The 15,477-nt window shown below is 35.4% G+C and overlaps 1 protein-coding gene across 1 annotated transcript in view; it reads right to left on the reverse strand.

Moving 5' to 3' along the window:
• The window catches only part of MSH3 (mutS homolog 3), a 183,914-nt gene that overhangs the window by 26,156 nt on the left and 142,281 nt on the right, over positions 1-15,477 (reverse strand). The window contains exon 20 of the mRNA XM_082836378.1: positions 7,824-7,981. Within this exon, the coding sequence (XP_082692504.1) occupies positions 7,824-7,981 (158 nt within the window). The remainder of the gene's footprint in view (positions 1-7,823; positions 7,982-15,477) is intronic.

Raw genomic sequence — 15,477 nt, forward strand, 5'->3', positions numbered from 1 at the left:
GATTGGCCCATCAGGACCAGGTAACTATAAAATGTATCCCCAAGTAGATGAATAAACTAATGTGTTTGCAGGAGTTAACTCAGAATGAATGCTACTATATTGAAACAATGAATTTGGTGTTGGCAAGGTTTAGAGTGCGGAATATTTGGTTAACTTCTTTCAAGGATGACAGCTAAGACCAGCAATTCGTAGTGATTTCACACCCTTCAAAAATTATTCTCAAAACCTGGTATTATCAAACTTTTTGTTTTATAGATGTGAGACCTGAGGCTAAGTTTAGAAAAGGAGTACTATACTAACATATATATGAAGACAGACTTTTAAATCCAAAATACTAATGACACAGACTCTAGAAGAAGGAACAAAACTCAAATTTATTGAGTACCTATTACATACCAGGCACTTCATGTACTTAATTCCCACAATAATCTGTGATTAAGCAGTATTACCTCCATTTTATAGATGAAAAAACTGAGACATTGAGAAGTCAAGTAATTCACCAAAGGTCAGATAGTTGTTAAGTAGCAAAAGTGGGATTTGTACCCAACTATAACACTTTTTTTTTTTTTTTTAAATTCCATGACACCATACTTCTTTCAAGGCTCTAGATGAATGAAGTAACTAGCACACAGTCAGGAAATTGGTGAACTTGTATTGAGACCTGACCTTTCTGGCTCTAAAGCTTCCATCCTTTCCCACACATAACCTATCTACTCACATTTTAGGAGCACTTATTATTAGCAAGAGATAAGAGAATCCTACTGACCCATGCAGAACTGGGCAAAGTCTGGGATTTTACCCTATTTATATCAAGTTAAGCCAATATGGTTTCACAGATGCTAGCAAAAGACATGAAAACCCTGAATCAGAAACAAAGGACTTTTACCCATATTGGTTTGCATCAGCTGTCAAGTCCCGTAAGGGCAAGGCAAAGGGCTCACCACGGATGCTGTGCATGCAGTGGGTTGTATTACAAGGCAGAAAACTGAACTTGAGGATTCACTACGTGTACAACAAAAAGAAGCACGCTTCCTCTTTGTGGGGAGATGTTATTACCTCTTCCCTCAAGACTGCTTGCTGCAAGCCCAACCCTGACAAATGCCCAGGTAGGGAGCAATCAGGGGCTTTCTTGGTGTACTCAGTAGGGACATGCAGGGACACTCAGGGCCCATGGCAGACTGCTTTTATAAACATGACCTTAAGGTCCATGAAACAACAGCTACTTAAATGGTAAAGCATAAGAGAGTGTCCCATATTTCAGTGTTTATATCTTTATATCCTTTAACTGACTGAAATGATTCTTTGCTAATTAATGTTTTAAGGTTGTGACCAATCTTGCAGTATAGGGACTTCCCTGGTGGTCCAGTGGGTAAGACTGTGCTCCCAATGCAGGGGGCCCAGGTTCGATCCCTGGTCAGGGAACTAGATCCCGCATGCATGCTGCAACTAAGAAGTCTGCATGCCGCAACTAAAAAGATCCTGCACGCCGCAACAAAGATCCCATGTGCCGCAGCTAAGACCCAGTGCAGCCCTTCCCCCACAAAAAAATCCTGAAGTATAAAAGATCAATATCTCTCTGTGTTTCAGACAGATCTAGATATTCAAATAGATTAAGGTTTGATTTGTTTGCCCAGACTTCATAGCTTGTGTTACAAACTTTGGTCAAATGTCTGGTCGTCTCTCTTTTCACGACGTGAGCAGCCATTTCTAATTATTGCCTAGATCTATAACTACATTAGGGATTGCAAAAAAAGAGAGGGGGTGATATTCTAATACTACTATTCCTTCTCTGTTAGCTGGAACACTTCCATAAAGAGAAAATTCTTCTCATAATATTTTTGGGAAGGCATGGTAGCTGCATGATTCTTCCCCTTTATTTTTCAATTTTTATTCTCCAAAGTGACTAGTGATTTTTTAAGTATCATGAATTCATTCTAATATCCTCTAAGGTGACTGATGCATTTTTTTAGAATCATAAATTCATGGACATAACATATTCCACTGGATACCCCTCTTAAACATGTTCAAGTCTACCACTCAAAAATAAAACAAGTCCCTTATGGGATCTCTCACCCTGTCTTCCCAGCCAATCTGCTCCAGGGTCACCTACAAACTCTATATCCTAACCTCTCACTTACTCTCTAACCCTCTTTAACTGGAGTGAGGCCCCACCACTCCACCAATAACAGCTCTTGCAAAGGTCACTAGTCATATCCATTTTGCTAAAACCAAGGTGGACTTTTCAGGCTTCATCTCATTCAGTCTTTCAGCGCTGTGGACCACTTCCTTCCTCCTTGAAGCACTTTTCCCCGTGCCCCCATGACACTGGGATGTCCTGGTTTCCCCCTACCTCTCTGGGTACTTCTTCTTTGTTGGTTTTTCAAGCTTATCTTCTTACTCAGCCATGACATGTTGGCAGTTCTAAGGCTCAGCCTTGGAACATTATCTTCTTCACTATATTTACTCTCTGCCAACATGATCTCATCCACACCCAGGATCTCACTTCCCACTTATACAAAGATGTCTCACAACAAATCTATATTGTTACCTTTCATCTCTCCCTGTGAACTCAAACTTTATATCCAACTGACTACATGACAGCTTCCCTATGGTCTCAGAGTATTGCTACCTACTACATACAAAAACCAAGTCAATACTCAGCCATAAAAAAGAACAAAATAATGCCATTTGCAGCAACACAGATGGACCTAGAGATTAGCATACTAAGTGAAATAAGTCAAAGACAAGTATATGATATCACTCATATGTGGAATCTAATTTTTAAAAATGATACAAATAACTTATTTACAAAACAGAAACAGACTCACAGATTTCAAAAACAAATTTATGGTTACCAAAGGGGAAATGAGTGGGGGAGGGATAAATTAGGAGCTTGTGATTAACATATACACACTACTATATATAAAATAGATAACCAACAAGGACCTACTGTATAGGTCCTATAGAATATTCTGTAATAACCTACATGGGTAAAGAATCTGAAAAAGAATGAATATATGTATAACTGAATCACTTTGCTGTACGCCTGAAACTAACACAACATTGTAAATCAAAAAACCAAAAATAAAGTCAGGATCCAAGGAAAAAAAATCACTCTCTTCCAGTAAATGCCGGCATTCTCCACCCAGATGCACAAACCACTGTCATCGCTGAAAACTCCATTTATCTCAGCCTCATATCCCATCTATCACCAAATCCTGTTGATTTATTTCCTGTTATTTATTACCTTTCAAATACGACTCCTTTCCATTTAAACTAACACTACAACCCAGTCCAAACTACTGATACCTCTCACCAAGGCCACCGCAAGGGCCTACTGATAAGACTGCACTGATCAACTGTGTCCTTCCTCCAAACATTCTCTGCATTTCAGCCAATGTAGATGTGATCATACCAAGCCCTGCTTAAAACCCTTCAATGGTTTCCCATGGCTTTTACACAAACTCCTAACACGGCCTACACTTTGCGTAACTTGCCCTTACCTATTGTCTTCAGCTTCATGGAGAATCTTGCTCCCCTAGAGGGCCACCCTTCAGCTGTTGTCTCACTATGGTTTCTTTAATGTGAAAGAACATTTGCACATGCTGCTTTCTTGGTCTGAAATGCTCTTCTTTCCTTTGATTAGTTAACGCCTCCTTCAGATTACACTTCACTTGCTAAAGGAAGCCTTCTCCTGACGTTCCTGACCAGATCAGGTCCCAGCACCACAGGCTACCACAGCCTCATATACCTAGCCTTTGTAGACTTGTCACAGCTGCAATTTTACATTTCTTTATACAATTTTTTGGTTTATGCTAATCTTCTCCATCAGGTAAACTTCATGGGAACAGAAACTATGATTGCTTTGTATTCTGAGTGCTTGTCATATGTTAGATGCCAAGTTAGTATATGTTGGATGAATGAACAAATGAAAATGAATGGATAAAGATCCAAATTTGCTGAATTAATGCACTTTGTCTTTTTCCAGAAGGCTTACATTTGCTCTCACCGAATATACTTTATATAAATATTTTATATACATAGAACAGGTTCTATACATTGGTAAAAATTTTATTATACTAATATTATAAATATGTTATCATCACAAAGGTTAGTTATTGTTATTATCATTGAATTCATTCCTTGTGGCAGAAACTATTTTCTGGTTACCTCTAAATCCATTCCTGAACACCTGTCCCTTGCCTAGCTCCGTTATAAAAGCTGGATAAAATCAAATTCATACTTTGTTTCGCTTGTAATTATGGCCATGAGACACAGCGCTGGTTAGCGAAATGTAAGTGAAAGTTTTCTGGGAGGCTTCTGAAAAGGTACTGATTTCCTGAAAAAAAAGGAGAAGCTTTTGCATTCCTTTTCCCTTTTTCCTCATATGACTATCAATGTGATGTCTGGAGTCACAGCAACTATCTTGCAACTATGAGGAGAGGACAACAAAACTGCAGAGCCACTGAAACATCAGAAGTGGTCACCTACTTCAAGCTTCCTTGTTAAATGAGAAAAGTAAACCCTTATTTTCTTTTCTATTACTTGTATCTAAAAACATTCCTGATACTCTGCTAACAAGATTCTCTTCCAGACAAATTACCTTACATTGCCCAAGATATGTTTTCTCTTTCTTTTTATTTTTCTCTTCCTTTTATCTTTTTTCTATTGATGAAATTTCTCTTGTCACTCCTCCTAATAACGTAACCAAAATAAAATACCTAGTATTTTTTCTTAGGAAATAGAAAATTAATTATAATGTTAAAAACTAAAGAAATATTTTTAAAATTTATTATATTGAGTTCATTTACAAATATATGGAGATCAAAATAACATCTGTTTGGTGATATGGCATCAAATATTGGGTTGTCCAAAAAGTGTCTTTGGTTTTTAAGTCAAAAGAAAAGACACGTTTTTCATTTTCACCAAGAACTTTTTTTTTTTAATTTTATTTACTTATTTTTGGCTGCATTGGGTCTCCGTTGCTGTACGCGGGTGCAAGCTACTCTTCATTGCAGTGCGCAGGTCTCTCACTGCGGTGGCTTCTTTTGTTGTGGAGCACGGGCTCTAGAGTACAGGCCCAGCAGCTGTGGCGCACGGGCCCAGCCGCTCTGCAGCATGTGGGATCCTCCTGGACCAGGGCCTGAACCCGTGTCCCCTGCACTGGCAGGCGGACTCCCAACCACTGCGCCACCTGGGAAGCCCTCACCAAGAACTTTATTGAACAATATATTTACTGTTTTGTTCCACTACCTTCTGCCATTTTTCAGGCAACTTCATAATTCCATCTTCCCAAAAATTTTTATCTTTTTGAGCAAAGAATTGTTTACAGTCTTCCAGGGAATTGAAAAATTTTCCTTTAAGAGAATTTTGTAAAGACCGAAATAAATGTAAATCTGAAGGTGCAATGTCTCATGAATACGGTGGATGAATTAGAACTTCCCGGCCAAGCTGTAATAGTTTTTGCCTGGTCATCAAAGAAACATGTGGTCTTGCGTTATCCTGATGGAAGACAATGCATTTTCTGTTGACTAATTATGGACACTTTTCATAAAGTGCTGCTTTCAGTTGGTCTAAATGGGAGCAGTACTTGTTGGAATTAATCGTTTGGTTTTCCAGAAGGAGCTCATAATAGAGGACTCCCTTCCAATCCCACGATGCACACAATACATCACCTTCTTTGGATGAAGACCAGCCTTTGGTGTGGTTGGTAGTGGTTCATTTCACTTGCCCCACGATCTCTTGCATTCCACATGATTGTACAATATCCACTTTTCATTGCCCGTCACAACTTGTTTTAAAAACACAACATTTTCATTACGTTTCAGTAGAGAATTGGATGTGGAAATACAGTCAGAAGGTTTTTTTCACTTAACTTACATGGAACCCAAACATCAAAGCGATTAACATAACCAAGCTGGTGCAAATGATTTTCAATGCTTGATTTGGATATTTTGAGTATGTCGGTATCTCCTGGTATCTCCCGGGTTTCTCAACGTGGTATAACGTTGATTGTTCTCATTGAATGTCTCGATTTGATCGCTATCAACTTCTACTGGTCTACCTGACCGTGGAGCATTGTCCAGCAAGAAATCTCCACAACAAAACTTCACAAACCACTTTTGACACATTTGATCAGTGACAGCACCCTCTCCATACATGCAAAATCTTTTTTTGCGTTTCAGTTGCCTTTTTACCTTCCTTGAAATAATAAAGCATAATACACTGAAAATGTTGCTTTCTTCTTCCATCTTCAATATTAAAATGGCTACACAAAAATTCACCAATTTTAATGTTTTTTTTAAATGCATGCTGATGTGACAGCTGTCACAATAAAATCTAACAAAATTGTTTCAAATGAAGTTAAAGACAGCTAAGAACTACTAGAGCCATCTTACGGTAAAAAAGGAACAAACCTTTTAGCCAACCCAACAGAATTTAGGTTGCTTTGCTTTGTTCATTCTCTGATTAAAACCCAAGCCTTAGTGTTTTAATGTCTACTCAACTGCATGAACCTTAGCATGTGATATATTCTGATGTGTTCAAGGGTCAAATATTAAATAAGCAGGAAAATAAATCAGACACTCTACACATATACTTTGACTATACACTATAGACTATATTTACCTTTTTCTAAAAATGTAAGTATAAGAAGTATAAATAATATTTTAAGAACTGATAAATCTGAGTAAATAGATTAAACTATGAATACTAATTGGTGAGACCACAATATTTCACCTATATTCCTAATATGGCATGCAATTTAGGTTTATAGGTTGAGGGTAAATCTTAGCCAGTTGCATGTTATGTCCTTAGAGCAAAAAAGAATATGAATTAAATTATCTTGGGCCAGTGCCTTTTCCAGTCTGTTGTCAGTTCCCGACCTATAAAAATAAGGAGGGTAAACTAGGTTGCAGACTGCTTTATAGAGCCTAGAAGCCAAGTCTCCAAGCCTTCTACCTCTTTCTTTTTGAAATTAAGAAAAATTTTATTTTATATTGCAGTATAGTTGATTTACAATGTTGTGTTAGTTTTAGGTGTATAGCAAAGTGATACAGTTATACATATACATATATCTATTCTTTTTCAGATTCTTTTCCCATATAGGTTATTACAGAGTATTGAATAGAGTTCCCTGTGCTGTACAGTAGGTCCTTGTTGTTTATCTATTTTATATATAGTAATGTGTATATGTTAATCCTAACCTCCTAATTTATCCCTCCCTTCACCTTTCCCCTTTGGTAACCATAAGTTTGTTTTCTAAGTCTGTGAGTCTGTTTCTGTTTTGTAAATAAGTTCATTTGTATCATTGTTTAGATTCCACATATAAGTGATATATGATATTTGTCTTTGTCTGACTTACTTCACTTAATATGATAATTTCTAGGTCCATACAGGTTGCTGCAAATGGCATTACTTCATTCTGTTTTATGGTTGAGTAATATTCCATTGTATATATGTACCACACCTTCTTTATCCATTCATCTGTCGATGGACATTTAGGTTCAAGCCTTCTACCTCTGATTAAGGCAGAGCAGATCTGCTTTTATCTGTTTAATTTTCAACTTCTACAAATAATTTCCTTTAAGAAAGAACTCGGTAACTAACAACAAGTTGAAAATGACCAGACAAAATGATCTCCTAGGTCTCTTCTGATATTAATTTCATGATGAAATGATTTCTTTAAGTCCCGAAATTCTAAATAGCAAAATCCTATATAGCAAATCTGTTCACCTAACTATGTACGTAAGAAGAAAATTCATGTGACGATGTGGGCTTGATTTATTGTCAGAAATATATTCAAATAGAACTAATGTTTTTACCTTGTGAAAATGCCATCCACAATTCCAACTGTTGCTTCCTCTGCCGGAACATAGGAGCCAATTTGAGCCATGATAGTAATCAATGCAACTTGCTTTATGTAGGAGCTCTTCCCACCCATGTTTGGTCCAGTAATTATCATTACTCTCTCTGAGTCCCCCTAGAAAATTAAAAAGCAATTTCACTTATTGTACTAGAGGGGCTTCTATGTAATAGCTACAATTTATTCCATAAATGAGAATGCATTAGGCAAAAGATTAAGGTGTGGTGTTTAAATATGTCACCCATTAAGTATCACAAAAGGAAAGAGGACCTCTTTGTCTTCAACTTGACCTGTGCTATTACAGAACAGTGAAGTCTTAGCAGCACACATGGTTGTTTCTGGACTTAAAAATGGAAATAACAAGAAGTAACCTAAACGAGATAAATACTATGGCTTTCTCTTTAAATAATCATTAATCTGCCTATGTCTGTTTTTTATATTACTTACATTTAAAATCTATCAATTTCCATTTGTCCATACTAAAATTATAGGTATTACACATCTAATTGCAGAAAGCCCTAATCTGGGTTGGTAGCACATGAATATTTTCAGTTAAAGAGGGATAACTGCTAAAGGGATGGATAATACCAAATTCTAGATATTGGTTTTATCAGGATTTAATTACTCACTGGTATTTCACCAGAATAAGTGAAAACGGGAGAAAAGCTGCAACACTTGCAATGATTTAATTTCTAGCTTACCTGTATTAACTAATTCTAGTACTTTCCATGTATAGACTCATCTTAAGAGAAACTGTCCAGCTGCAGCCCTCTACAGAGGAGTTAGCCTAAGGCATCCATGTGCTATGCTATGTGGACCCACCACTCTTGGCAATACCTGCCTGGTCAAGAGTAACCAATCGGTAACTGACCAACAGCCTAAGAGGTGGCTTCACATACCGGTCTTCTGAAACTAATCAACTAATCTCTTGGGAGGTGAAATCGAGAACCATGGAGAGGTTCAGTCAAACTGGAGAAGAGGTTGAAAAGAAACACAAAATGAGGCTACAAGGCACTGGGGACCATGAGTAAGAAGTTATGAGTAACCAAAAGGTAGGGCAGGGAAAGAAAAAATACAGAAGAGCCAAGAGGAAATAAGAAACTTCATGCAAATAATGGGGGCATTAGAGTAAAGCATTAGAAAGTCTTACTATTAAAGGTATTAAAAAGTAAACCTGTTCCCATCTCTAAAGATATCCCATATCCTTATTAACCATACATTTCCAGTCTCCCTAAAGCCAAGGTATACTAGAGATCTTGCTCTTCCTGTGTGATTCCTTTCTCTTAGGATTACATATGGCTTTATAATGAGCCTCATGAATCTCCATTACTTGAAGGAACTCGAGTGAATCTGTGTTTCTTGGAACAGAAAGAGCCTAGCACAGTAAGAGCAAAGGAAACAAACTTGGTACAAGTAGAATGATAAAACTTATGATTAAAATTTTTAAAATTCTCCTACAGATGTTAAAAAATAATAAGCCTATTATAAACAAATGAACATTTGGCATATGAAATGTTTTGAAAATTCAAATTAAATGAACAGATGTCTTTTTTAAAATTGACAGAAATTACACAAGAAATAGAAAATCTGAATAATCCTATACCTATTTAAGAATTAAATCTGTAATTAAAAGCCCTTGCAAAAGAAAAACTCCAAACCCAGATAACTTCCCCACTGAATTCTTGTAAACATATAAGAAAGAAATAGCACCAATCTTACAAAAACTCTTCTAGAGAAGAGAACAAGAGGGAACTCTTCCCAAATCATTTCAGAAAGCCAACATAATCTTGACATCAAAACCTGACAAGAGCATTACAAGAAAAAAAAAAATACAGGTCAGTTTCATCCATAAATATATAATATATGCAGGACTCCTTAATAAAATATTAATAAGACAATCCAAGGATATACAAACCATTTAGAATTTTTGAGGAATGTAAGGTTGGTTTAATATTCAAAAGCCAATCAATGTAATTAACCACATTAACAGAATACAGAAATCATGATGCTCTCCAATGACACACAGAAAGCATCTGATAAAATTCAATATCCATTCATTTAAAGAATTGCAGGAAAAGGAAATAAAAGGTATAAGAATTGGAAAGAAAATGACGAAATTATGAAACTGTCATTATTCCTACATAAAGGAATAATGACATACAGGAAAAACTGTGTTTCCAGAAAAATCTAAAGTAATCTATGAAAATTATTAGAATTGACAAATGAATTGAGCAAGAGCTCTGGGCATAAGTTCAGTATTCAAATGCCAACTTTATTTCTACATTTTAGCAACAAGTAATTACAAATTTTAAAAATTTAATGATATAATTTACCATAGTATCAAAAGAAATCAAATACCTAGGAATAAACCTAACAAAATGACCAAGACTTCTAAAGAGAAAACTAGAAAACATTATTGAAAGAAATTAAAGAAGGCCTAAGTAAATTAAAGAAAGCGCCATGTTCATAGACTAGAAGGCTCAATATTGTCATGCTACAATAATTAAACTGGTGTGATTCCGGCACAGACACAAATAGACCAGTGGAACAGAATACAGTCCAGAACAGACTGACATGTATACAGTTTCCTGACTTACAACAAAAGTGACACTGTAGCACAGTGGACAAAGGATGTTCCTTTTAATAACTAGTGCTGAGTCAAAAAGATATCCATATAGAAAAATTTTAAATCTTGATTTCTTAAGTTACATCATAAAAATCAATTCCAGGTGGATTATAGATTTGAAAGACAGGGAAAAACTATAAGGTTATTAGACAATAACATATGACCTTGGGGGTAGACGAAGATTTCATAAGCTGATCATGAATCACAATTAACTGTAAAGAAAAACGCTGAAAATTAGAGTACATTAAAATTAAGAACTTTTATTCATTAAAAGATGTAATTAAGAGAATGAAAAATTATGGAATAGAAGATATATGTACTAAGTATTTCCCAAAGACCTGAATACAGTATACATAATGAACTCCCACAAATCAAAAGAAAGACAACCTCAAGAAATATGGCTGAAAAAAATTTTTTTAAATGACAAGAGAGGGATTTCCCTGGCGGTCCAGTGGTAAAGAATCCATCCTGCAATGCAGGGGACGCGGGTTCGATCCCTGGTTGGAGAACTAAGGTCCCACATGCCATGGGGCAACTAAGCTCATGCGCCACAACTGCTGAGCTCGTTGAGCGCCTCAACTAGAGAGCCCTGCATGCCGCAAACTACAGAGCCCACGTGCTCTGGAGCCCATGTGCCACAACTACAGAGAGAAAACCTGCAAGCCACAGCTAGACAGAAGCCCATGTGCTGCAGTGCAAGATCCCACAGACCACAACAAAGACCTCGCAGTGCCACAACTAAAGACCCAATGCAGCCTAAATGAATGAATGAATGAATAAAGTAATGAATTAATGAATGACAAGAGAAAAAACACAAATGGCCAGTAAGATGACATTCTACTTCAAATCATTAAGAAAATGTAAACCAAATCAGAGAGACCACATCACTTCACTAAATGGCTAAAGTTAAAACCAAAAACTGCCAGTATTAAGCTTTGGCAAAGATGCAAAACAACTAGAATTTTTATATACTGCTACTGGGGAAGTAAATTGTACACTAGTTTGGAAAACTGTTTGGCAGAATCTATTAAAGCTGAAAGTAAACATATCTGAACAATTCTGCTCTTAGGTACATGTCTAACAGAAATGTATACGATGTATATTAAAAAAAATGTAAAACAATGTTCACAGTAATACTTTTCATAATAGTACTAAATTGGAAGTAACTCAAATGTTTATCAATAGAACAGAAAAGTTATCATGTATTTATACAATGAAATTCTCTATGACAATGGAAATAAATAATATGCAAAAAATATGGATGAACTGTATAAAACCAATGTTGAATCAAAGAAGCCAGACACAAAGAGTATATATTGTATGTCTCTATTGATATCAGGCTCAAAAACAAGCAAAAATAACCAAAATTATTATTCTTTGGTAAAAGATATTAGGACAGTGATTAACTTTCAGGGGGGAAGTAGCTACTGGGAGGCCCTCTCATACTCTACAAGTGGAGCTTTTAGAATGTGTTCATTTCCATTCTATTGTTCTACTTCTCAACCTGGTTTTGGGATACTTAAATGGGGACACTTTGTGAAAATTCACTAAGCTGTACACTTATGATTTGTGCATAATTCTGTATATTTCAATAAAGGTTATTTTAAAAAGGAAATGAATATATTCTCACAAATTAATCTACCAAGCAATACAATTCCAGAAGTTAATTTTGAAATTTCTTTGATAGATTAAAAACAAACAAACAAACAAAAAACAAAGGAAAGTCAATACAATTTTGAAGAACCACAATTGTGAGAGGAGATTTTGTAATAAAGCTATAGTAATTAAAAGTGCAATATTGCTTTAGGCACAGGTAAACATAGCAGTAACAGAAAGCCCGGACACAAACATATACATGGCACTTGGTATTTTGCTTATTTTATAAATAAGCAAAAAAGATACCATGGTTCAATAAACAATGGTGGGACAATTGGGTATCCATATGATAACTGAGTTAGGCTTGAATCTCACAGAGTCCCTAAATCGAATCTAGGTGGATGAAAGAAAGAAATGTGAAAAGCAAATCTTAAACTTTTAGAAGAAAACATGGGAGAACGACTTAATGACATGAAGGTAGAGAATGATTTACTGAACAAGATAGGAAAAGCAACACAAAAATATAAATCATACAGGAAAAGACTAACACATTTGATTAAATTTTTAAAACCGCTGTTAAAAGCAGTCATCAAACACAAAATGAAAAGGCATATAACAAAGAAGTAGTACTCCTACTTATTAATAATACCAAAACAATGGAAAAATGGGCAAAGGACATGAATATGATATTTATTAAAAAAAGAAACATGAAAGGCCAAAAACATGTTAATCAGGGAAAGGAAAATGAAATCAGCAGTATTTTTCAAGGGACCTATTCCTTACATTCATATGAAAAAATAAAGAAATACCCATAGTGAAAACTTTTGAAGGAATAATTTCAAGAAATAACTTTTTACTTTCATCATACCATCAAAAAGTTTAAAAGTCTGTTTACATAGCATGTTGGCAAGAATGTGGACAGGAATTTTGGAAATGTTTACTCTTTAACTGATGTTAAAGAGTCCATATACTGGTACATATGACACAGCAATTCCTCTTTTAGAAATCTAGGAAAATGCACAAGCGCTCAAAAAGACATTTATAAAGCTGTTCACTCTAATAACTGTTTGTATTCGTAATAGACAAAAAATAGAAATTGTCTATCACTAGGAAAATGAAAAGATCTATTTTGTACAATTATTAAAACAATTATTTACAAGGTAGAATACAATAAGATAGGTTCAGTGGCACATATTTATGTAAATTTTAAGTATATACGAAAATATTTATATAGTATTAAGATACATCTAGGGCTTCCCTGGTGGCGCAGTGGTTGAGAGTCCGCCTGCCGATGCAGGGGACACGGGTTTGTGCCCCGGTCCGGGAAGATCCCACATGCCGTGGAGCGGCTGGGCCCGTGAGCCATGGCCGCTAAGCCTGCGCGTCCGGAGCCTGTTGCTCCGCAACGGGAGAGGCCACAGCAGTGAGAGGCCCGCGTGCCGCAAAAAAAAAAAAAAAGATACATCTATATCAAAGAATAAAAGCCATGCATAAGGATAATAAATAACATCAGGATAATGGTTGCCAATGACGGCAGGAGGTAAAGAGGGAGGAAAAGAGATGGTAGTTAATTACATATGACCTTAGCTATATGTATCCTATTTTATTCACTTTAAAAAACCCTAAATTATTACAAAATGTCAGTCTCTATGATATCTGAGTGAGGGGTAAATGAATGTTATATTGTTTTCTATACCTTTCCACTTGTTTGAAATATGAGGTAGTTGAAAGTTACTTAAGTGAATTACTTTAAGATCTAATTATTTCATGGATAATCACAATCAAGTAACTCTTTTCAAAAACACATATAATTTCAGAAAAATTCACATAAGTTCCAAACGACGTTTTGTTATTTGGATTTCCAGCATATTATACAAAAACAAAGTACTAGAAAAGCACATAATGGAAAGTGAAAGAATATAACACAAAGGAGATAACCCACAGAAGGGTTACACGTGCCATGCTAAGGCCCCCTGAACTGAGAAGGCATTGTTTATGGAGCTGCCTGAAGCGGAACTACCAAATTCAATGAGCACGTGAGGGTGGCCAATGGGAATGCGGGAGCAGAAATTTTTTTTTAATCAGTAATTAAGGAAAGCTATAAGAAAAACATACACCCTTTATCTTGTAGACAACCTTACTCCTCCCAATGCCTTGAAAAATAAAAGTAATTATTGTTCGATCCCATTTTTTCATCCAGTGAAAATCAATAAATTTGACAGGGTATCTTAAAAAAATCTTAATTTAATAACTAAATATTTTAGTAAATAAGATCTATAGTGATAAAGCAAAATATAATAGTATGTGTAGTTAGAAGATGATATCAGTTTCTGGCTTTGCCATTAACTAGGTAGGTACATCTCATTTCCTCATCTGTAAGAATGAATAACAGAAATCTTGGCCTTACATGAATTTTGTGAAATTTAAAGTAAACAAGAAAACAAAATATGAAATTCCTTCAAAATTATAAATGCTGTAACAGTTTTTGTAAATCATGTTTCTTAAAACTGAGCCACATGAAGAAAAAGTCACAACACACTCTAAACTAATTGAAACAGAAAAAATGAATTAAAGGAAATGGATAAAAGGAAATGAAAGTAAGTTTGTTAGGCTTAATGTAAAAGTCAAATGTGAAACTTACTGGAAGAGTTTGATAAGTAAAATAAGTATGTGTATGGTACTTACACAAATAAAAACGTTACTCTCTTTTGGATTTAAATTGCATATAAGTTAGCGAAAAATTAATAAGCAAATCTGGTACTTCCCATTATTTTCAAAAGGAATGACATTTTCCTTTCACAGTGAACTACACAGAAACTGCTGGTGTTTAGGACCACATGATCACGTACATGTTCCTTGAATACTTCATCTCTCCAGCATTCAATACAGGATAACAAAGTTTTCAATTTATTTGATTTCAGAGCCAATTGATACACAAAAATCAATTCTTTGTATATATAGAGAAAAATATCACATAAAAACTTACACTTCAGAGTTCTAATATTTAAATAATGTTTATTTAGCTGGAAAACAAGTCTCTTTCCCTGACACTATACACCAGTAAGTGATGAATGACTGATAAAGCAAAATGACCCTTAGAGATCTTCTTTAACCAGGAAGAGGGTATCCACCAAAGCCTTATCACAAACATCAGACTTAATGGTCAAATATTAAAAGCATTTCCTTTAGATCAATCAAGACAAGATGCCCACTATTACTGCTTTTATTCAACCTTATGCTGGAGGCCCCAGGCAGCATAACATGACACTGAAAAAAATAAAAGGTATAATTATGGACTAAAAAGAACAAAACAAAATTGTCATTCACAGACACATGATGGTTTACAAAGATAACCAAGAAGAATGGCTAGACGAATTATAACTAATGAGAG

The sequence above is a fragment of the Leucopleurus acutus genome, assembly GCF_964270905.1.
Source record: "Leucopleurus acutus genome assembly, chromosome: 3".
NCBI lineage: Eukaryota > Metazoa > Chordata > Mammalia > Artiodactyla > Delphinidae > Leucopleurus > Leucopleurus acutus.